Genomic DNA, 23,321 nt, shown 5'->3' with positions numbered 1-23,321 from the left:
AACATAAAGTGTCCTAAAATGTCAAAACTAAAATGTCAGACCTGTTCTCAAAAAGAAATAACTATAAATAAATATTTGTCCACAAAAAAATAAACAAAGTGTCCTATTTTGGAACTATTGTTCACAAAAATAAATCATTGACTTAATTATTAACAAATATTTGTCCACAATAATCAACGTAAAGTGCCAGACCTGTTCTGACAAGACCAGATCTGTTCACAAAAATAAATCATTTGACAGGTAACGAGAGGCGGCACGTGACAATTTGGGTCCAACCATTCTGGTATTGGGGAGAATCTGGCTTTTTAAAATAATGAAATAACCGACTGAACATAAAATTTGTTTTATGAATGAATATTTTAAATATTTTTAAAGGATTTTTGCATATTTGTTTGTTTTATTTAAAATCTGAAGTTTCCCCCCGGAGTTCCTTCAAGTACCCCCAGGGGTACCCGTACCCCCATTTGAAAACCTTTGTTCTATGTTACCGTGTATAAGATGCGACAATGCAAAAACTATAACAAAACAGAATATATCTCATATTTTTAAATTCTTCACATTTTCTTGTTTTCACATCCATAAGTTATATATTTACTGCGAGTTAAGTATGCTTCACATATCCTCCAATGTTAGCGGTCAGTGTAACGTTGAATACGATCAAAGCAATTGTTTTTCCTTCTCAAAAAGCTCACAATTAGATGTACACAAAAGAACTACAAAAGATGATTCGTCAAACATTTAAACTCTCTGATATTTGTTTTGCTGAGTCTGTGTTGCTATAATCTTAATCAATTTTTTTTGACATTCAAATGAACTTGAATGTTTTTCCCCTATTGAGTTTGTCATCTTGTCTCCCTTGTTTATTAAAACACTTTCACTAAGTTTGTCAAAAAGAGTTGGCCTATTTTAGCTTCATCCTGAAAATCCTCCTAGTTACCGAAACCTTTCTGTCAATTTCGACCAAGTTCCGACTTTTTAACCGTCTTGTACCTACAAGTATATTAGCGGGCCCTAAAGGAATAAAATGAAATTGTTCCCGTCGTGGTTCTGCAGCAAGTAATTAGCGTCACAGTGATGTAAGCTAACACCCCCACGTTTGTCTTGCGGATGCCAAACGGGTTATCATTATTGACGACACGTTTGTGCTATGCAGGGTGTGCCGTTGGCGTGAAAAGAGAAGATTGTACAAACCCCTTCTATCGTTGCGGTGTTTTCACTAAATGTTTTTTTTCCAGGATGTTTATTTTATCGAGCAGCGACGTGTTTGCCCTCGTGGTGTTTAATAGATTGTTTTCTTTTTTAAATAAGATTATCCGGAACACCAGTCGGGGTGAGATTTAGAGTTTTTAAGAACTTTGTGACGAATGCGATCATTCCAGCAGCTGTGCACGAATAATGCATCAACATCTCTTGACATTTCGCTGGCTCAGCTTTTGCCAGCAGGTGTTTCCTCGCATGCTTGTCCTTCTGCTCCGTTGCGCTTTTTGGACTTTCTAGCCCAGCGACACCACTGACGCTGTGTTAATATGTCACCCCGATATTTATGTTTTGTCGTTTGGCAGTGTGGACCATCTACGCCCTGGCCGCTCTTCTTATCCTCACCGTGGTCGCCATGTTGGCCAAGCTGCTGCTGCACATCACAGTCAAGTAAGCTTAATCGCAATTTAGTCCATATTCCATGCATAGGGCGGGGGCCAAAAGTCTTTTTTTTTGTTTGTTTTTTGCTTGTTTCTTTATATTTTAAGTGTGTTTTTTTCTTAAATCTTCCAGTTCCAAGCGTTATCTGAAAAGGAATTGTGTCCTATGCCTATGTAAATATGGATAGTATCATATGAAAGAGTGTGTATGACAGTGTGTAAACACTGCCATCCAATGGTCACAGTTATCACTACAGTGCTCAATTGGCGTATATTAGGTATTAGTCTAGGGTGTCAGCTACCCTCCATAAAAAAAATGTATTTGCTGAGAATTTTATGATTTATTATTGTTAGTACTATTTTAAAAGACGAGAATTCTCATACCCGAGACAGAGGTCAAGCCACATGGAGTGTGTGTATCCATAGTAGCCTTTTCAGATGGCACTTTAAAAAAAAATTGTTTTTCACTTACAACGTATTCCATAAGTATTCAAGCCACATGGAGTGTGTGTATCCATAGTAGCCTTTTCAGATGGCACGTTTAAAAAAAAAATTGTTTTTCACTTACAACGTATTTGGAGAATTTGCTAAGGATATGCGGGGTTCAATGCCTCCGACAAGGTTAAGGATCACTGCTTTAGGCACAAACGGCGCAGCAACACTTGTAGACAGAAAAAGTACAGATTTTTTTAACAGCATAAAATAAACATTTTAAAATATCACGAACTTTATATCAACAGCAAGATGGAAGTAGGTGAAAAGATCTGATGTGCTGAAAGCAAAAACAAAAACATGATTGTATTATTTGTTTCAACAACTTTTCTAACAGGGACCACTTATGGTCCTTAAAATGCTTTAAACAAATGTTAAAATTCGGAAAACCCCCAAACAGTTAGGAATCAACGACGTAACTTGTCTACTAAGCAATTGATATTTTTGACCTCTAGGGGGGGAGCCGTTTGCCACGATGAAGCTGAAGATTAGGACCCGAGACTAACCTCTGCGATATTGTGCACGCAGGTCTCCCCGAATCCCCACGGTGAGCGGCTCGGATAGCTGCAGCCCAAGCGCCTCCGCGTCATCAGAGCCGTGGATCATCCTGTACCGGCCCTCCACCATCTCCCTGTTCAAGAAGAAGCTCAAGAACCACCACCATCACCACAACCACCACGGAGACCTCAGCCCCCTGGTGGGCAACTAGCGCTACCGGCCCACCGCTTCCTCTGAACATGATGGTTAGCCGGACGCTAAGCTAACAAGCGGCTAATGCGGGTTTGGCGCCCTCTGTCAAGATGGATGCCAACTTCCCGGCGGCATCGCTCCTCCATCAGGGTCGTGCCGCTTTCCCGTAACTTGGATGCAAAAGTTCTTGGGGCGACCGGTCGCCCTCAGGGAGGACCGAGCGCTCACGAGTCGGAGCGCACGCGCCGAGGTCGGGGCGGAAGTCTTCAAGTGCCTTACGGCATATCCCCCCTCCCTCCACTAACACGTCTCCTACGTGGCGAGGATTTATTTTTCTAAGCCTTTGTAAATAATCGTGACGAGGCGTTTAATGACCAGTTCATTTGTGTTCTTTGTCTTTACTGAACATATTGTTCGCATTAGCTTTGAAGCGCGGGTGGGAGGGTGACGTCGTGTCTCTGGTAATTCCGTATCCTTTGTTCGACGCCATTGGTTCAAAAGTATTGGGGCGCCCAATATTCGCAATGAATGAGAATTCAAAATCACCTGATCGTCAACATCAAATTCGGATTTCAATATATTTGCAGTATGTTTAGAAAAACATATGGCCAAACTACGCACGCTCGCACTTAACTGCCTTAGCGCAAACAAATGCTTCCTTTTGTTCCCTTTGGAACGATAAGAAGTACATTTTTATTGGTTGATAAACAAATTTAATTAGCATAGTTACAGTACTAGCGCTTGAGTGCCCCGCATATGAACACCGTGTACGTTTAATCAAACATACGACAAATAGGTGCAAACTTGACTTAACGTAGGCTGAGCACAATAGAAATTTGCAACACTCATCCCAGTACTTTTGTCCAAAAATATGCACGCAGTCTTTTTCATGTCGACCAATCAACGAGTACATTTTTATAGTAAGAGTACTTTTAACATGATGCACTTGAATTTTTAGGTCCAGTACAGACAGAAGAATTTTGCGAGCAAACCCAGAAAACCGGCCCCGACGTGCGCAATGAAGGCACTTTGATTTCATCACAATACAGAGTAGTGGGGGGGGGGGGGGGGGGGGGGGGCATAGAATATATTATTGCAAGCAAGCATTTTGCATGCGTTCCCACTTACCACACCTCAGACCACAGAAATATTTTTCAAAACACGTGATTGTTGGCCGTTACATGTGTACCGAATCTTCGAGAGATTGCCAAATGTGAAACAAAAATTTACTAAGGATAACTTGAGCACTTGCATCCAAAATGCAGAACTACAGTGACAAAATTTAAGCCAAAATGTGAATTGGGAAAAAAAATGCCCCGACTTTAATAAGTGTCATACCCCACTAGGAAAAAAATCATATATTTGTATTGGCGAATAGCATATAACAGTAATCTGTAAATTTGACTGCAGAGCGCTAATATTTAAACACCTCACCTCAAATAAATATAATATTTTTAAGACTTTTTCTTTTTTTTTACTGGTTCATAAAGGTTCATCAATTTAATAAAACATGATGAATAATTAATACCAAGCAAATGCCAAACCTCATAGCCAGATCACTCCAAATTAAATGCCTCACCCCAAACATCTTAAGTATTTTAAATAACACCAATCCGCGCACAATAATACACATTAGCGTGATTTTACGTCTTATCATGAATACTTCACTTAGATTAGCCTTAGCAGGCACACTTAAAGGCCATGTTTCAAATAAATGTCGACAAAAAATTAAAAACCTCACCCCAAAAAACACCAATCCACTCACAATCACGCAGTAGTTTGATGTTACATCTTATCGTATAGACTTTAGCTAAATTACCCAGAGCACTCGCACCTGCCTCAAATAAATGTCTACAGAACTGAAATTAAATACGACGTCTTTGAAAAATTAAAATACTATGTACTGTTGCTTTTTAACCAAACATCGACCAAATATTACACATTAGCACTGTCACAAAGCCACAAATACAGTGCAGACTTAACTTAGAGCACTCACACTTAAATGCCTCACCTCAAATAAACACCACCAACAACTGTACTGTATGTCAAACGTCACGCCGCGGCGACAACACTTGACGCAATTTATTCTTTCGTGCACAAACTTGACGTTTAACCTCATCGCATCACCTGAACACCTCCACTCAAATAAATGCCGTCAACAGTTTGAAAAAGCTAACGAAAATCGACCATATTGTACATAACGACACTTCGTGCTGAAAATGCGTACTTCCGCACTTTTGCGCAAGCTGTTTAGCATGGATCAATTAGTTTTCGCTTCCCAACTGTCATTTTGAGAGAAAGCTAAGCAAATTTAAGACCAGTCAAAGTGACCATCGGCGTATTTCCTCCAGAGTAATGCAAATAAATGCAAATAATATGTGGTCTACTACCACCCACTTCCTCATTGTCATCTTCCTTTTCTTCATGAAATAAAATTGTACATATCAGAAATAGTGAGATTTATAATTTATACAGTAAATTATTCTTTATTTTCTATGTGAACGGGAAGTATCTTTTGTATTAAAAAAAAGAGAGATAAAGTTTCACAAAAAAAAGAAAAAAAAGTGAAGTAGCTGCTTGGTTTTATTTCATGTGTCCCGGTTGCAAAAATAAAATCTGCATGTTTCCTACAGACTGTTTTTCTTTCTTTTTTTTTTGTCTGCGTGGGAAATCCTGAAACATTTTGCCACAAGCCCAGCGTAACATGTTGTGACGCTCAAATGCTTATCAGATCTGGCAAATGGCTCGCAGATCCACACACAGAGGTCGTACCCCCGCGCCTCGCTCCCACCATCATCATCATCATCATCATCATCATTATCCTGGACAAAATATGTGAATACGACTAACAATCCCCTGGATTGTAATTTTAAAACACATTATGTATTTTTTATGATTAGCTATTTGCAGCACCTGGGCAACAAAATGACAAAAAAAAATAGTTGAGCTCTGTAAAATAAAGTTGAATGATGCCATAAAAGAATGTGGATTCGTATTTTCAGTTAAGACTTCCCCCTGAAAAGCACAGCTCAACACCCACATAAAATGATTGACGTAGTACATTCTCAAAAGGTTTAGCTATTATCTCTGGCGCCCTCCTTTGGAAGCTAGCTGTATAGACTATGACTTGTTATGACTGCATAGCTAAGTGAGCCTTTTTAAAAAGGAAATATCACCTTATACATGGTTTTAAAGGCTCATTTTTTCAAAACTGCCTTAATTTAACCCTTGTGGCATTATATTACAAATTATGGAAATTCCTTTGATTTTTATGATGTCAATGGGAAACAAAACACTAGGAAGCTGAAATTTCCAGCAGATGATTAAAACACGTAAAATTTAAAAATGCAATGATTCTGACATTTCTATGTGATTGCAGCTGGACTTGGGAGATTTTGTATACAAGAATAATCATTGTCCAAATTTTGGACCATATGAAACAATAATTAACATTTTTGAGATGCATTTTAATAGGATTTACTACATTGAGTTTCCTGCGATTTTTTGCAACATTTTTTTGTCAACTCGTGTTTCACCTCGAGACTGTAGGGGGCAGTAGGGACCAATTAATGGCAACGTCTTAAAGCAGCGGTCCCCAACCCCCGGTCCGCGGACCGGTACAACTGGTACCGGGCCGCGTGGGCTGCACACGAAATAATGTTTTGGAGATGATTTAGTTTAATGGTGCGTGTGCACCGAACGCGAACGAGGCAAACAAGCGGAGCGTTTTGTATTGTAGTCAATGGAGTTCGCGTGACTGGGCGCGAAGGCACGTCGGGCGACGCGATGGACGCGAATGGAGCGACGCAAATGGCCGCCTTTCGAGTCAAGTTATTTTTTATTTACTTTTTCCGCGTTTCGAGTCGCCACAACCAATCAACTTCGGGAACATTCAACGGCTCACGCAGGGGGCAGGAATGAATCATGGCGGCCGCTTTGCGGTCACCGGGAGCGATCCAACACGGCCAGCTGAGCTTTCAATATAAAACAGAGCCAAGCAAGAGCACTCACCTGGCTTGTCGAAAGGCGGAAGCGAGAACTTGGGACAATTGGTATGTGCAGCGTTTGCTTCACTTAACAACTGTTGAACCGTAGTTACTGTGCTAAGCTAACGATAGCGCAGCATTGTCAGCACAATGTTTAGCACGGTCTCGGTCACTGGATTGCGACATTGAAACTTTTATTTTTTTGGCAGGCGAGTATTGCCGCAAAGAATAAAGGTGCTGTCCGTGAAAATATTGGCTCTGTCACATCCCAGAGAAGTGAAAGTTCTCAGCAATGCTCTTTTTTACGGATCTACCGTGAAGTGCACAGCAAGCTCGCCCTCCTCCCCTCTCCTCTCGCGATTAAAAAGAAAGTGGACAAAAATACCATACTCCGTCCATACGTTTGTGATGTGGTTTTTAAAGCACCCCCCCCCCCCCCCCCCCCCCGTCCGCAATATAAATCTGAGGCGTAGTGACAAGGATGATGTGTTTTTTTAGAGCAGATAGCACCCTTGGTCCGCAGTCCAAATTTAAGGCGTTGACCGGGCCGCGGTGATCAAAAGGTTGGGGACCACTGTCTTTAAGTGTCACCGTCGCGTCACTGGCAATGACAGTTGCCACTGAACAATTTTGAATGGTTGAAGGAAAAAATACTCCTAAATTTCTTTAATTACACCTTTAAAAGCATTTAATAAATGAGTAAAAAAATGCATTGTGTATAGTTTGCAAAGTGTGTGCACAAGGGTTAAACGTTTTTAGCGTCTTTGAAATCACCTGATACATGGTTTGACAGAACTTGATTTCTTTTATTAAGTCAATTTTGGAGAAAAAAATAATAACACAAACAGACATTATTAATTAATTCCAACAAGCAGACAAGAAATGAGGTGTTTTCTGTTTTGGATGCGCTCTCAAATGTTGAGTCTGGATTGTACACGTAAAAGCCACTTGTGAGGCTTTTGTTGCCATGACGCAGGCAGCAGGCGTGGTCGCTGCGGTGATGTCATAGCTTGAAACCCAAGTGAAGGGCGACCACGCCGCCAGTCAAGTTGTGGTAGCGCACACCGCAAAAACCCGCATCCAATAGCATTTCCTTCAACTCCTCCTGCGTATTGAGGACAAAAACATTAAAAGAAAAAACGACAATGAAGTTATAGCAGATTTTTTTTCATTAAATTTTTGAGAAAACATTAGAAAAAGTTGAATATAACTTTGGAGTTGGGAAAAAAAAGACACGTTTTGACAAGAAATGCAATTTTTAGACGTTTTTAAGTGATTTTTTTTTAAATATTTAGATTTTGAAAAGCTTAATACTTTATGCTTTGTAAATTTGAAAAGTGTTATTTTAAGGGGTGTAAATTCTAACTTTTAAGTTACAGTTTTGAGGAGGAAAAAAACTGATTTATGGATATTAAACGCCATTTTAGTGGTATTTTCCCTAAAAAAAATAGTATGCACTTCTGAGAAAACAGCTGTGATTTTCAAGAGGAAATACAGTCTGATGAAAATGACCATATTAGAAGATTAAAAACTTTAATCTCGAGTAGTTTATTTTTCCATCAAATTTGGATATTTAAGAAACGAACCACATCATTGAAAACAAACAAACAAACAAACAAACGGAACACCGACAGCCAAGATGTTTTGTAGTCACCTGAGCAGGAAACTTGCGGATGCTTTCCACCAAATACTGGTACGACTTCCAGTCCCCAGCGATCACCTCTCCCAAAACTGGGATCACCTGGAAGCTGTAAGCGTCATACAGCCTAGCATAAAAAAAAGGGGAGGGGTAAACATTACGTGATCTTTGTGGTGCGCATGCATTTTTCATTGGTTTTTGGTTCACCTGGCCAGGATGGGATTGCTGACTTTGCTGAACTCCAAACACATGAACATGCCTCCGGGCTTGAGGACCCGCAGGGCCTCTTGCAAGGCCTAAACATACACACAAGATGGTTTTCAGGAAAGAAAAAAACCAACAAAAACAGGCCATCAACCCTTTAAAAAAATATTAAAAACCAAAAACATCTTACGATACATCGGCGTATTTTTTAGCGGCTAACTACATATGGTGCTTTTGTCAGCAAGGGGGGCCTAACTAACATGATTTTGGTGCAACTTCCTCCAAAGCACCTGATTCCAATGATCAGGATCATTGCCTTGTTTCTATCCCCCCATAGAGATTTACAATACACAATCATTTTGTTCTCTGAAAACAGAAAAACACCACAACAAAGGTCTCCCTAAAAACAAACAAAATCACATTTTGGAAAAACAAAAAAAAACATATCATAGGGAGACACTACAGAGACTCAAACCCAGGTTTCCTGGAGATGATTTTTTTTGTAGACCAGTCGGCCACTTCAGGTGGGAGTTTGTTTTTAAAATATACAAGTGAAGCGTTTTCACAAAATCAGGCTTATGTCTTTGAAATTTCAAACAGAGATATTGATATATTCTAATTCAACACTTAATTCTCTTTTAATTATATATAGTACACAAGAGTAGCTCAAAGGTTACAGTAGTTTGAACGTTGCCAGGTTGAAATCTCTGAAGTTTAGCGTTTTGCCACCTTTCAATGGTGCGCATGGTGTACTACTCCCTTAGTTTCAAACACTTTGATTACATTTTGAAACTTTTGGTTGCCTGGAAATGAAAATTGAGAACCTAAGGCGGTTGCGTTTGTTGAAATCTGAAAATGGGTTTCTCTGTGGAAAATTCATATTTTTGTCAAATCAAACCTAGTCACCATAAGATGACTTTTGTAAAAAAAAAAATAATAACAAAAAAGCCCTACATTACTTTCATGTCATTAATTTTCTTATCAATGCAATTAAAGGAAACTCATAAATCTTTTTTGTACAGCTGACCATCATAAATGTACATACAACTTCTACCGCGTCCAGGCTACGACCCGAAACCTTCCGAGAACATCTCACATGCCACGAATGACCGAAAACGAAATGACAAAAGCACCTACCAGCTCCACGTGCGTGACGTTGCGAAGGCCGAACGCAATCGTGTAAATGTCAAACTGATTGTCATCGAATGGCAGCTCCTCTGCGTCCCCCACCACCCACGAAACACCTGACGCACAACAGAAAAAATACACACAGCACAAAAACATAAATAAAACACAAACCAGATAGGAAAGAACAAACCAAAAACAAAGACCCACAAAAAATATTTACAAAATTCAAAAATAGAAGCAAAGCATACACAATGAACCAAATAAAATTAGACAAGACAAATACACATGAAAAGAAACAAAAACACACTACGTTGCATATACAAAATGACCCCCCCCACAAAAACATACAGTAACATAACACAAAATCTAAACAAAAACAAACAACAATCAAAAATACACATTCAAAAAGAAGCGCACACAAAAACAAAAATCATGCACAAATAGCAAAACATACATGCAAAAACACACAAACAACAAAAAAACTGATTAGCAAAGACTAGCAAAATGACAGAAACAGATGGAGAAAAAAACTAGACAAAACAGACAAAAAAGAATACAAAAATACATACCAAAAAAACAATGAAAAAGAAAGCACAAGACACAAAAACAACATGCAAATACAAAACCGAGACACACAAAAACAGTTACATGAAAATAAAAACACACACACATTCAAAATTAAAATCATAAACACAGAAAACCTAAAACACAAACCTAAATTATTTGCATTCAAAAACAAAGGAATGATATGGCTTTCATTCATTGGCCACAAATGCCTTTTTGGCATTCATGTTTTTTTCTTTTTTTTTTTTTGGTCCTGACCATCAGCGAGGTCCCTGTGCTGGGCTTTCCGCTTGCCCACTTTCAGCATCTCCTTGTTGATGTCACACACCACCACCCGGGATTGGCCGGCTCCGCCTTCCTCGCCCTCCTCGCCCTCCTCGCCCTCCTCGCCCTCGTCACGGGACGGCGTCTGCGCGTCCGTCCGCCTGGCCCGCCGCTCTTTTTGGAAGGCCACGTAGTCCAAGAAACGGAAGGCGATGTCGCCTGCCGCAAGAGGACGCATCATTAGCTACAGTACGACTACCTCGTCTACTTTCAGCTTTTTTTAAATTTTATTTTGGAGGCCTCATTTCATGCCAGCGCCGGTGCTACAAAAACAAATTATCAAAACTGCGCAAAAAACATTACATTAAAGAAGGCATTTCTAGCTTTTTTCAAACTGTACTCTGTTTAGAAAAAAAAAAACATTTTGCAAGTAGTGTGTCTTTTCTTGAACCTCTCAGGAGTCACCTACACAGAACAAACAGGCTGGTACGCCAGCTCCCTCTAGTGGTTCATAAAAGCATCACTACCTAGGGAGTACAATCAGTTGTATTTCACTTTTAAGCTCATCACATTTGTGTTTAATCTTTCCAGAACTGAACATTTGTGTATGTTGTCGAGCCAACTTAATTAAGGTTTTGTGGCTTAATTTGAGCCGTCAAGATGGTCGCTTTTGATGTTGTGGCGCACCTGTTCCGCCGGCCACGTCCAGGAGCAGCGCCCCGGGCTGAGGGTGCATAACATGCAGCAGCGCGTCTTTCCACAGACGATGGATGCCCAGACTCATGGCATCGTTCATCACGTCGTACTTCTGGGCCACGTTCTCAAACACCTTATACACTACAACAAAGACAACATGTGCAAATGCCATGACACACATATTCTACCGACAAAACGAATTCGGGCATGTTTTTAATCTGCTATTCCAAAAAAATTTACTCGACCCTAAAATCCGGCACTATAAATTGCAGCAAAAACCACACATATTTGGAGAGATTGTTATTTTTAATTGACTTGTTTTCCATGGCTGCTAATAAATTATAAAACTCGTGGGAGTGCAGTTTATTTTTGACATCGGGTATAGTTTACGCTATTCTAATTGGTAGGAAATCAGAGTAAAATTGTCGACTCAAAAACTAAATTCGAAAGCGATATTTTGGAATAGTTGCAAAAATATCTCAGCTTTTAGTCTTTCGGGAATGTAAGAGACTTTAAATGCAAGTAATTGATAGGTAGGTAATTGACAGCGACAGTTTCATGAAATGTCAACTCACCTTTCTTCGCTTTCTCGGCCTCCGGGACAGTTTCGTAGCCGAAATGAGTGTTTTTTTCCGCGGCTCCATCGCCAAAACTTCGACAGAACGGTGGCGCGCCACAGCGAGGCGATGGGTGCCAACCGAGCGACCCAGAGAAGAAGGCGGCCGAGGAGGATCGACGAAGAGCTCTTCGGACCAGTAGCCGAACGGAGGCCGCCATCTTGACTGATGCGACTCCATTTTGCGTCATGCTTGCGTCATCAAAAGGCGACCTAAAGTCAGTAATCGCCGTCTTCACAATGTGCATATTTTATTTGGGGAAATGTAAAACTTTATTCTTGAAAAATAGATAAATATTTAAATCTTAAAAATAGTTACAGATCAAAGATAGATAGATAGATAGATAGATAGATAGATAGATAGATAGATAGATAGATAGATAGATAGATAGATAGATAGATAGATAGATAGATTTTTTTATATTATGCTTTTAAAAACATTAATAGAAAATGTGAAAAAAGAGGCCCCCCCAAAAAAAAAAAATCAAAACGACACTTAAATTGACATTTTCATTTAGTTTTTGTTCATTGAAATTTGCATTTCGTTTTTGTTACTGTTTTTCTTTGTAATTTTAAATTAAGATTAAGGTTACAAAATAATGTTTTAAAGTCATGTTTCAGTAAGGGTTAAGATTCCAAGAAATGATTTCAGAGCAGGGTTCAGGTTTCAAACATCCATCCATTTTCTAGAACCACTTATCCTCACAAGGGTTGCAGGCTTGCTGGTGCCTAATCCATCTGACTTGGGGCAGTAGGTAGGGAACACCCTGAACTGTTTGCCAGCCAATCTGAGTGTGGGAAGAAGCCGGAGTGCCCAGAGAGAACCCATGCAGGCTCAGGGAGAACATGCAAACTCCACACTGGAAGGCCGGAGCCAGGTGGATTTGAACTCGAGTCACTCAACTGTGAGGCGGATGCGCTAACCACTCTTCCATCCAGAAAGTTTTGAAAATAGTGTTTGACGTTTCAAACAGGTTATGTTTTATTACAATGTTTCAAATCAGCAACATAACAGTTTTAAAATAGGGTTTCAAACGAGCAATTCAAATGGTGTGGGTTTTGAATTTGGGCTTTAAACCATAGTTAGATTCAGAAGAAGGGTTTAAAATTAGGGTTTTACATTCCATTAAGGTTTCAAATTAGGGTTTAAAACTAAACTAAACTTCAAACCAGAGGTAGGGTTTCAAAGTGAGGTTTTAAACTACATTTGGATTTCAGATTTGGGCTAAGGTTTGAAACTAAACTTCAAACTAAACCAACAAGGGTTATAATGTCAATGGGTTAGTATTTCAAAGTAATGGCTCAAATTCAGGTTACAGTTTCAAATTAGGGTTTAAAAGTAAAGTTAGGGTTTCAAAGCAGGGTTTTAACCTCAGCTTAAGTTTAGAAATTTGTGTTTAGAGTTTGGGGAAGCCTTTTCTGTCGGTTTTGTGCAGCGGCAAAGAGGAAGACGAGACAAGTTGAATAAAAGTGTATATTTGACAGATCTTTGTACACTGGTAATTACAAAACTGTACGGTACTAAAGTTTTCAAATGTTTTTTGGTCAGAAGATTGAATCATCTCATCTCGTGTGCAATTCTGAATGAGCATGTATATACAAAGTCTCACGCACGTAAGTGATTTCCGTTGTCTCTCCGATAAACTCTGAACATAAGACATGGCTTCAAGATAAATATATTAGTAAATAAATATTCAGAGAACATATTTCCATTCATGAAATGCCTTTTGCTATACAGGTACACAAATATACACAAGATTGATGTCTAGCCTTTCTCATAAAAATTTGTAAATGGTACTGTATGACGGACAAATAATTATACTCTTTCTTTAGAAAAAAATACAAAATATTAATTTGTACACATTTTCATCTTCTTAAGTGCTACAAACAATACAAACAAACATTAAATAATGACTCGCGTACCCCCAAAAAACAACAGCAACAAAAGTGTTATGTTTGCATACCGTATCGCTATGCAAAAAGGCAACATTTTGGGAAGCCTGTCCTCTCCATGTTTGTGAGGTGTGTGTATATTTCATAGAAACAGCACGGACAAACAGAAAGGCAAGAATGTGTATTGTGTTACGACTGCATCGTTTTGTTTTCTTTCGGTACAAAAAGATACCCTTTTGACATAGACTTTTGCTTTGGCCTTTTGATGCAACCTCGTTGACGGCAAAAACCCTTTTAGCATTTAGCCAATCGCTGGCTCAATGCGTGTCCTTGTCCTAACTTAGAAGAAAATTGTTTTTGTGTGCTTTAAGTATCGTCCAAATGGACTTGGGGGGGTTCAATTAGATCGGGGGTTTTGAGTAAATGCCATATAACTTTGGAAAGAAAACATTTCGCGGGAATAAAACTTATAAACGGCAACCTTCTCCTTGCTTGCAAATAGTGATGAAATTGCAACCCGTTACTGTTTAAGTGCTTGCCCCGGTTCTTTTTTAACTGATTGGCTGCCCTCGACAAGTATAGATGTCAAGGATCCATTTTAACTAAACTGGCGGGGAATGGGATAAGGTTCACATTTTTTCTCGTGACACCTTACTAGTGCACTGAATTTTCTTATTCGGAAGGACAAGGAGCATACTAGTACATGCGGACCTTTAGGATATTGAATAAATGTTCAAACGGCTTTCCATCCGAGCTGTCACGTCTCCTGGAAAAACTGTCGGGCGCTTTCTAATGGTGTTGGTGGGTGGTGCTGATGTGATGTGTGTGTGTGGAGGGGTGGGGGTTAAGTCTCAATTTCAAAAGAAAATGTTTTTAGTCTTGTATATTTAGAGCATTTGAGTGATCCATGAAAAACTGTCATTTCAATCTTGAGCCCCTGAAGCTGGTTTCACTTATGATGAAAATACACTAAACCGCAAGATGCTAAGAACACTTTGTGCTTTCACATTTCTTCTATGTGCATCGGTGATTCCCAACCACGTGTTAAATGAAATGATCACGTTTCATTTAAATGCTCTGAAAATTGTTTGTCTTTCTTTCTTCATCTGAATGATGTAAGAATGATGTAAATACTTCTCCACAAAATGGCAGAAGGTCCATTCAACTGTTAGCAGTAGGTTTGTGTACATCTCAACAGGCCGAGGCTACTTTGGATTGAATTGAGAAAGGATTGTTATTATTTCAACATTATCGTTGTTGTCAGGTGGAAACATCACATGTCCAAATATGATCAAATATTTTTTTTCTCCTCAGAAATCAGAACAAATGATCAGTTTTCACATGGTCTGTTATATTCACAGATTCCCCCATTTAAAGTGTGTAAAACAAAAATGAGTAAAAATGGTTTGGCTCACTGGTATATATAGATAGTGTAACTGTAATGCTTTGGTTGCAGAAGGAGCTGGTCGGCCATGAGGGTGACACACAATTTTCACTTCATTCCTGAAAAATCGACATTTTTAGGGTTGCAAGGTTTCCACTGGACATCAACTGCTTTCTATTTCCAACACTTGAGTTTTGTGGTATGCCATAAGACTTTGGTTGGGAAACACACACACACATACAGTATATTGACCCATTATCTATAGCTGCTTATTCTCACTAGGGTTGCTGGCTTGCTGGTGCCTATCCCAGCAATCTTCAGGCAGTAGACGCCCTGGGCCGGTTGCCAGCCAATCGCAGGGTTTATGTATAGGATGTTAAAATCTATTTTTCTTTTCTGACCCTCCAGAGGGATGTGGGAAGTACGTCGAAGCTCTAAAGGCAGTGTGAGATGCAGCTGTCAAACCCTGGATGGAAGAACCGCAGAACCGCTGACATTAATGGCCCACAGGAAAGAACGCGCGAAAATTTCAGTAGAAAGCCCCAAGTTCCTACACATTCACCAGAAATGAGCCTTTCGGCAGACACGCCGAGGTTTCTTCACAACCACATTCACCTGAAAGCAAGGCAACTCAAGGTTACAAACCACCGAGCGACTGCTGCGGTACCAAATTGCAATTCTGTTTTTCAAACACCCAGACAGCCCTCAGTACTTCGGCCCAAGGCGTTTTCAGAGAGCTGAGGCGGAAACAAAGCCTTGGTCTCCTCGTTCTGAGGGTACGAACGACCCCGGGTGAAGAAGTCGTCGTTTTGCGCTTCCGACTCCGTCGGCAAAAGGCCGCTTTCGCAATCGGTGTCCTCGGGGATGATAGGTATTCGCTGGTTGAGTTCGCAGCAGCCCTGCGCCGCGCAAGCGTCCGAGTCGGCGTACTGCACGTTGACGGCGCAGTCCTCCGCGTAGTGTCCCCTGTGGACCTTCATCTCCTTGTAGAAACAGCAAGGGAGTCCTTCGTAGGGGTCAGAGGAAGGGCACGAGTAGTTCTTGGAGCCCCGGGGACAACGTCCGAGCGGCTGCTCCGAGTCCTGCGCCTTGCACTCGGCTTTCTGGGTGAGCACCTCGAAGCAGCAGGCGCACGCCGCTCCCGTCCCCGCGCCGAGCTCGCCCACCTCCGCCCTGCTGTCGGCTACCGACACTTCGGGGGCGCCGTTCTCCCTGGGTTCCAGTGACGATCGACTGCTGTAGTTGGGCTCCAAGCTGCAGTTGGACAGGTGGTCCCCGGAGTTGTAGGGGAGCTGGAGGCGGTCGTGTCCCGAGGGTCCCGCCGATGACGACGTCGGCTCCTCGGGGGCGGAGGGGCACACGGCGGTCCCGGCCTCCCCCGTCGAACCCCTGCACGGACTTTTGCTCCGGTAGACGTAGGGATCGTAGTCGCTGCTCAAGGAGCTCCGAAAGGTGGAGCAGCTCCCATACACGCCCTGGTTGCTGACTTCGGTACAGTCCAACATGGAGTCGCTGGAGGAGCAGTGGCACGGGCCTGAGCTGCTGCTGCTGCTGTCGCTCCCGGGGCAGTCGGCCAGGTAGCCGCTGCACACCGAGCGGTGGCCGTGGTAGCAGCTCAGGCCCGGAGCGCCGCCCCCGTCGCTTAGCCTCGAGGAGGACGCCGAAGCCATGTGTACCACTGTAGGGTACAGGAGTCCTTGCTGGAAGGCCCTGCCGTGGTGGGCCTTGTGATTCTGACCCTTGGGGCCCTGGCCCCCCTCAGGGGGCTGCTGGGGGAAAGTCAAGCCCTGGAAGTAGTAGTGCTGGTACATGGTTTCATACTGGGAGAAACATGCCGCCCGCGAGAAGTTGCGGCCGTGGAATTTGGGGCGTTTGAAAGCTGGGTGGTGTGGGGGCGGCTGTGCTTGGTAGGCGGGGGGCCCGCGGTGCTCCAGTCCGCAATGGTGAGCGTTGAGGGAGTGCTCCATGTGCAGGGCGGGGTGGTAACTCCGCAGGAAGGAAGACGTCGCCTGGGGCGGGTACATGCCCGAAGGGTCTGGGTGCTGGTCCACCGTCAGCACGGTGATGGCGTTGCCGTGAGCGTCCATGCTGGTACGGGTCGGGTAGGCCGTCATTTGGCCGGCCCGCTGCACTCTCCCGGGGTAGTGGACTGGCAGGACCACCCTCTGTTGCCGCCCGTGAAGCGGGTTGCCGGGGTCCATGCATGCGGGGCCTGAATTTCCCTTCTTTTGCTCTATGGACACAAACAAACAAGATTGAAAAAATATCCAATTAGGAAGCTGTTAAAAGCTTATGTAAAACTGTGGCAGGCGAAGCAGTTCACGGGGGGGCGGTTTCCTGGCCTTTCAAACATTTTTAGGAGCGGTGTAAAATTTACAGTCAACGTCTATTTTCAATATGGCCTCTGACTTTAAAAGGGTCATAACATCGTCAAATAAAAATACATGTTCAGTGGCATCAGTCCTATCCAAACATTTTTTTTTGTTGGGGGATTGGGGTGTATAAACTTTATGTACAAAAATGGTAAAAATTGAATAGTGGCAAAAGTAACCTCTGTATATTTATATCTTTATGAAATTGAAATAGTAATATCTATTTTGTCATAATTCGATTATTATGACTTTTGCATTATGGGAGTGCAGGCCAATGCCCATCATCGAAGTCATTTAAAGGCTTGCAAATGTCATAAGTTTGACCGCTTCCGCCACCAGGTGGTTTTGGGGTGTAAACACAAAAATTTCTATTGCACCCCGTTTGCAAGTTGCTGTTGAAAGGATTAATGCAAAAACAAGGGGAAATGCACAATAAAACATCTTGTTTTCAATATGTCCAAAATCTACAATATGTCCAATTTTGAATGGCAGTTAATGAGCCTGACATGGGCTAAATTTGACACCTATAGGGTGTGCCTCTCAACCTTCCATTTGCAAGAATTTAGAAAGGAAGGCAGCGTGGCATATTTAAAGTCACCATGTTTTGACAATCTTTGCAATATTTTAGCCTCCAAGTGGGGTTTTTTGTGTACTTTTCATTTGATGTCACATCAAAAACAACAAAAAGCCCGAGTTGGGTCATCGTTTCCTCCAGGAGTTAACGGTCTTTTGTTATCTGAAGCAGGGCTTGGTTTCTTACACAGAATTTAACTATGTATCTGTGGGGAAAACACCAACACGCATTTACAGCCTAGGCAAGACGAGTTCAAATAGAAGGTGTTGGATTTGTTACAAAATTGTGTCACGTAGCATGCCAGCAAGGCTACAAGGTGAAACACACTGAATAACTTACCAATGATGTTGTGTCTGCAGTGAGGGCAGGTGTGATGCTGGAGCAACCAGGGGTCCACACATTTCTTATGAAAGCGGTGCGCACAAGGAATGACCCGCAATTCCTGAAAGGAACATGGAAAGAAAAAGAAAAAAAAAAAAAGCAGTGTTCAGCCACAGGAATGAAGGACGTAGATGAAAGCTGTTGACTGCTTCATTTACTTTGATACTGATGGTTACATTAAGATTCAATAGGCAAACTTCTCGTACCTGTCTTGTAATTTAAATTTTTGTTCATTCATAATAGCTACGATAATATTTCACAATAATTAGCAACTTGATTCATTTGGGCTTTAAACTTATCAAAACGTTAGCAATATAATATTATAATATGGTAAAATATCAAATAAAATTATAATATAGTATATAATATAGTATTTATAATTATCAAATTATTTTACTAATGTGTTTATCAATGGATGTAATTTAAATGATTAATTTTAGAATAGTAACACGTCATAAAAAACATTTTATTAATGCTTCGTTACATAAAAAAACATTTATTTTTGTTTGCGAGAAATTAATTCTAATTAAATCAATTGCACATGATTCAAAAAATGGCATGATGTAAAGTAAATAAAATACAGAACTTTACTAAAAATACAAAGGTATTGTTAAAATAAAAATAAAAGCCAATATAATAAGCAATTTGATCTACCTTATTTTGCATAACTGTCTGATCAGCTAGTTTAAACGTCAGCTAGTTTAAATATTAATATAATTCACTCTATATCGGTGGTCCCCAACCACCGGTCCACGGACCGTGGATCAACTGGTACCGGGCCGCGTGGGCTGCACCCAAAATAATGTTTTGGAGATGATTTAGTTTAAAAGTCCAAAATGACCCAAATGACCCAAAAACAAGCAGTTTTGAGTAAATGCCATTACATTCCACTAGAATATTTGTCAGTTTTATTTTGTATTTTTTTTTTCCAAACCACTAGGGAGAGCCTATGCACCAGTATTTGTCACAGCACATCATAAACAACTATCTCTTTGATGCCAAGCTGGGAAAAAAAAAAAACAAAACACAAGCGCAGAGTGGCGGGACGACGGGCTATGACAAGAATGCGTCACGACACGCTGGGGACTGCCACACATGAAAGCGTCGTGTTGCTGGGAACGTCCAAATGATCAGCATTCTTCACGCCAATAAATGGTCGTGACTCATCTTTGGAGTTGTGCCTTTGATGCCGTTGAGCCTTTTTACGGCGCCGCTTCCTGCGCGCAAGCCCTGGCGCCGACAGACTTTGTTGTCTTGCCGACCGACCATTCAGGGACACTTGATGACTTACAGTAAAAGGCCCCAAAGGAAGATTAGGACAATAAGTCTCTCTCTCTCTTTCTTTCTCTCTCTCTTTTTCTTTTTCTGTGTCTAAGCATGCGCGGGAAAACAGGAAGTGTGTTTGATCATATCCCAAAAATACGCTGGCCGGTTATCTTGCCGCAGGTGCGCTGAAAAGAGTCTGAAATAATCGAATGCAATTCCCAGAGCTAGTTTGATGTATTTACCTTTGTCATGGCAACACAATGTGCAAAGACAAAGTAAGCAATGACACTGCAGTGAACTGCATTGTGCTTTAAAAAGGGCCATCATGTCGTTTTTTTGTTTGTTTGCTTTACTATTAAAAACACTTTTAGCATTTGCAAGGTCCTGAAGTAAAACAAACCAGACCACACACACACACACATTCTTTTTCTCTCTCTCTGTCCCTCTCTCTCCCCCTCACACACACACACATATACATATATATATATATATATATATATATATATATATATATATATATATATACATATATAAACACATGTATATATACATATATAAACACACACACACACACACATATATGTGTGTATATATGATGTGTTTTCACACCATATAGATTATAGTTTTCAGTCATTGACAAAAGTACGAACTTTTGACAGACAGAGATGTGCAAAAAAAAACTGCATAATGCATACAATGTTGCTCAGTGCATTCATTGTACAGAGCTAAAGAGCTAAAGTAAAAAGGAATGATTTGAAATAAGTATCAAGAGATTTTTGTGCTATTTTGTTTTTTAAATATAATGTGAATGGATAAATTGCTTGCATATAGTTGAGGGAAGCATTCTGTTTGCCTTTCCATTCAAGTAGCCAATGCACACGTTGCAAATTGAAAATCTCACACTGATTGGCTGTAAACCAGGAAATGTAAGCGATGTTTTGAAATGGCAGAGCGACCATGACGGGGGGAGCGACTAAAGGATCAGCAAAAAAGTGGAAAATGGCCACCTCTGGCTACCCCCATGCATAGTATATAATTTTCAAGAACGTGGGGGCGTACCTCTCCATCGATGTACTTCTCCAGGCAGATGGCACAGTCGGACGTGGAGCTGCTGCTCAGCGAGTCCGACGCTCCGCAGCCGCTCTCGCGGGCCACTTTGCCGCCTTTGGCCTTGAACTTGCGCGTCTCCATTTTGTCCAGCGCCTGGCTGGCCATCCTGTTCATGGAGCTCTGTGTGAAAAAAGAAAAGAAATCCCAATTGCTTTTGCTTTCAAAATGAACTCAAGTTCTATCCTGTTTGTTTCTCCTGCTTTCTTTTTTTTTAAGCTGGAAATTTGCTGAACACATTGAACAACTTAAATCTGCATTGGTCAATCTCACATACTGTATATAATGACACTTTGTGGGGTTTTAGCATAAAATTAATAATTAGATGAACTATAGCCTTTATATTTATTATAGAATGCTAAAATTAACCACCACAAATATTATGTGTACAAGTCATTTTTATATTAGTGTGCCATATAATTAGATGGTGCATTTATACATTTTATTCTCTGAGGTTGCAAATGAGTAACATTAACATAGAATGTAGGGTGTGTGTTTTGAGTGAATTTACAGTAATTTATTTTATGGTAAAAGATACCAAACAATAATGATGGCAACTAAATATATATATATATATATATATATATATATATATATATATATATATACACACACATACATACACACACACACACACACATTTTGTCTGTATATACTTATATACTATAAAACACCATATGTGGCTGAAAAAGAATGCAATGAATGCAGTTAAGACTAATTTGGTGACATTAACAACCTTTTTTATGAGGTAAAAATATACTTGTGCTCATAATGTTTTATAGTACTATTGTTCTGCAAATTAATAAAAGAGACACGTTGAGAGCTGATAATTAAGAAGTCAAAAGTCACAAGAGTTTCGCACACGCAAGCACGCACGCGGGCTAAAATAAGCTGTCATCGGTGCCAGTTAAAGGAATGAATAAAAATATGACATGAATGAAAATGAATGAGCGGGCGCCGCCGCCTGAAGTATAAGAAGACAAAAGCATAAGTCGCTGAGCGACTGTGTGCGTGCGTACCTGACTCCTCCTCTGTTTGAGCTTGATCTTGACGAGCAGGATGAGGCAGACGAGCGACACCACCACAAAGAAGGCCAGGAAGATGCCCATGTCGAAGTACTCGGTGGGCTGCTGCGCAAAATCGCCCACAACCACAACACAGTGCAAATATTCATTTCAATAGGTAAATACAGTGGTACTACTACTTACAGAATTAATTTAGTTGACTTTATTAGTTCTAGCAGTCATTTTTAGATGTAAATAGCCTAATCCGTTCCAAGCCCCCCAAAAACTTTTTAATTGTAGCAGTTCATTTGTTTGCCTTGATGCTAGCAGATTGGCGGTGTGTGAGGAGAACTTTGTTCACGTCGTTTTATTTGTACATTGTTATTTGACACTTCCAGATCTTGACATCATTTACAAGTCCACAGGAGCAATAATATTTGCTTTTGTATCATTTTGATGTAAGTTTATTTTAGTTTAAGGTGAATGCAAAGTACTTCCTGTGTGTTATGTTGTTCAGCCTTCTTGCTAATGGGCTAACGTCGCTAAGTGGCACGCAACGGCACGCTAGTTACCTAGCGATTCAAGAGGAAGTGTTCAGCGGCGTGCTTACAGGAGCCCAAAGTGGTATTTATGTTTTTATGTGAATATGTACAATGTTAGCTGTAGTTAATGTCAATTTTATGTTGATTAGTTCTAAGGTGAGAATTGTTGGTGGAATGTGTGGATGAAACCACACAAGTGTCTTTTGTTTGTGGAGAAGCCAGCATATTAATGAAATACAAAGAAATGCATCAAAAACTGTAACAAATACATTTTAGAATTATCAGCTCGAGCAGCAGAGGGGAGTCGTGGCGGGTGATGATGATGTAATACATTACGTTCTTGTTTTGAGTGAGCGCGGGTATCTCGTGTCTCATTATTATACACCAAAAAATGTTTTTTGTAACCTGAATTTTTCGTAGGTAGAGTCTTTGGTAACTAGAGTTACCACTCAATTGCCAAAAATTCAGATAAAAAGGAAACTGCGGTTTGTTTTTCTGGTTATCGTGCCATTTACTGAGATGGCTTCATGTGGTACTTTTTTTCAGTATGGGGGAGGTTGAATTTGTTATGAAATACATACAATATTTCATTTATTTACATTTTTGTGCAAATTTTAATTTTTACCATATTTTTGAATGTTTTTAATTGAATATCTTTTGAACTGAATATTGTTTGAAATTATTTAAGATCAAATTATATTGAGGGACGCAGATGTTTCCATAAAATAAATTTTTGGTTAAAAAAAAAAAGGAATTATTGGACCTGCTTATTTTTTCCACATTGTTCCACATTATTTTATATTAATTTTAAGAGATGTTTGTTTTTTTTAGATGTTTTTACAGTATCATTTTAGGAATCACAAAAACAAAAAACAGTACATT

General features: G+C 40.4%; 3 protein-coding genes and 1 long non-coding RNA gene across 7 annotated transcripts in view; 2 read left to right on the top strand and 2 right to left on the bottom strand.

The window, feature by feature from the left end:
* Window positions 1–3,862, top strand: part of kremen1 (kringle containing transmembrane protein 1) — a 55,251-nt gene extending 51,389 nt beyond the window's left edge. For both annotated transcript variants that reach the window (XM_088426698.1, XM_088426697.1), the window contains exons 8-9: window positions 1,563–1,647; window positions 2,658–3,862. In XM_088426698.1, the coding sequence (XP_088282824.1) occupies window positions 1,563–1,647; window positions 2,658–2,838 (266 nt within the window). In that variant the 3' untranslated portion in view covers window positions 2,839–3,862. The remainder of the gene's footprint in view (window positions 1–1,562; window positions 1,648–2,657) is intronic.
* A 2,558-nt stretch (window positions 3,863–6,420) lies between these two features.
* Window positions 6,421–11,265, top strand: LOC148429259 (uncharacterized). The gene is made up of 2 exons (XR_015867109.1): window positions 6,421–6,871; window positions 10,605–11,265. It is a non-coding gene; the product is annotated as an uncharacterized LOC148429259 (long non-coding RNA).
* Window positions 7,476–12,079, bottom strand: coq5 (coenzyme Q5, methyltransferase). Its single transcript, XM_088426699.1, has 7 exons — window positions 11,876–12,079; window positions 11,292–11,441; window positions 10,599–10,823; window positions 9,786–9,892; window positions 8,652–8,740; window positions 8,460–8,571; window positions 7,476–7,910 (listed from the first exon to the last, which is right to left on the bottom strand). Exons 1-7 carry the CDS (start codon window positions 12,075–12,077, stop codon window positions 7,809–7,811), a joined length of 987 nt encoding a protein of 328 aa, XP_088282825.1. The 5' UTR covers window positions 12,078–12,079; the 3' UTR covers window positions 7,476–7,808.
* A 1,297-nt stretch (window positions 12,080–13,376) lies between these two features.
* The window catches only part of znrf3 (zinc and ring finger 3), an 83,054-nt gene continuing 73,109 nt past the window's right edge, over window positions 13,377–23,321 (bottom strand). For 2 of the 3 annotated variants that reach the window (XM_088434772.1, XM_088434788.1), the window contains exons 5-8: window positions 21,913–22,023; window positions 20,846–21,016; window positions 18,479–18,581; window positions 13,377–17,426 (exon numbers count right to left, since the gene is read on the bottom strand). In XM_088434772.1, the coding sequence (XP_088290898.1) occupies window positions 15,880–17,426; window positions 18,479–18,581; window positions 20,846–21,016; window positions 21,913–22,023 (1,932 nt within the window). In that variant the 3' untranslated portion in view covers window positions 13,377–15,879. The remainder of the gene's footprint in view (window positions 17,427–18,478; window positions 18,582–20,845; window positions 21,017–21,912; window positions 22,024–23,321) is intronic. The other variant, XM_088434781.1, reaches the window with a different exon arrangement.

The sequence above is a fragment of the Hippichthys cyanospilos genome, chromosome 1 (genome assembly GCF_059441005.1).
Source record: "Hippichthys cyanospilos isolate Australia breed blue-spotted pipefish chromosome 1, RoL_Hcya_1.0, whole genome shotgun sequence".
Taxonomy (NCBI): domain Eukaryota; kingdom Metazoa; phylum Chordata; class Actinopteri; order Syngnathiformes; family Syngnathidae; genus Hippichthys; species Hippichthys cyanospilos.
Note: the sequence above shows the minus strand (reverse complement) of the source record. Positions and strands in the feature narration are given on the sequence as shown.

Excerpts from the sequence above, each read along its gene's own strand:
- coq5 (XM_088426699.1), bottom strand. The coding sequence starts at position 12,077 with ATGGCGGCCTCCGTTCGGCTACTGGTCCGAAGAGCTCTTCGTCGATCC. Across the intron at positions 8,741-9,785 it reads ACGTCACGCACGTGGAGCTG|GCCTTGCAAGAGGCCCTGCG; the intron begins GTAGGTGCTTTT and ends GTGTATGTTTAG. Across the intron at positions 8,572-8,651 it reads AGCAATCCCATCCTGGCCAG|GCTGTATGACGCTTACAGCT; the intron begins GTGAACCAAAAA and ends TTTTTATGCTAG.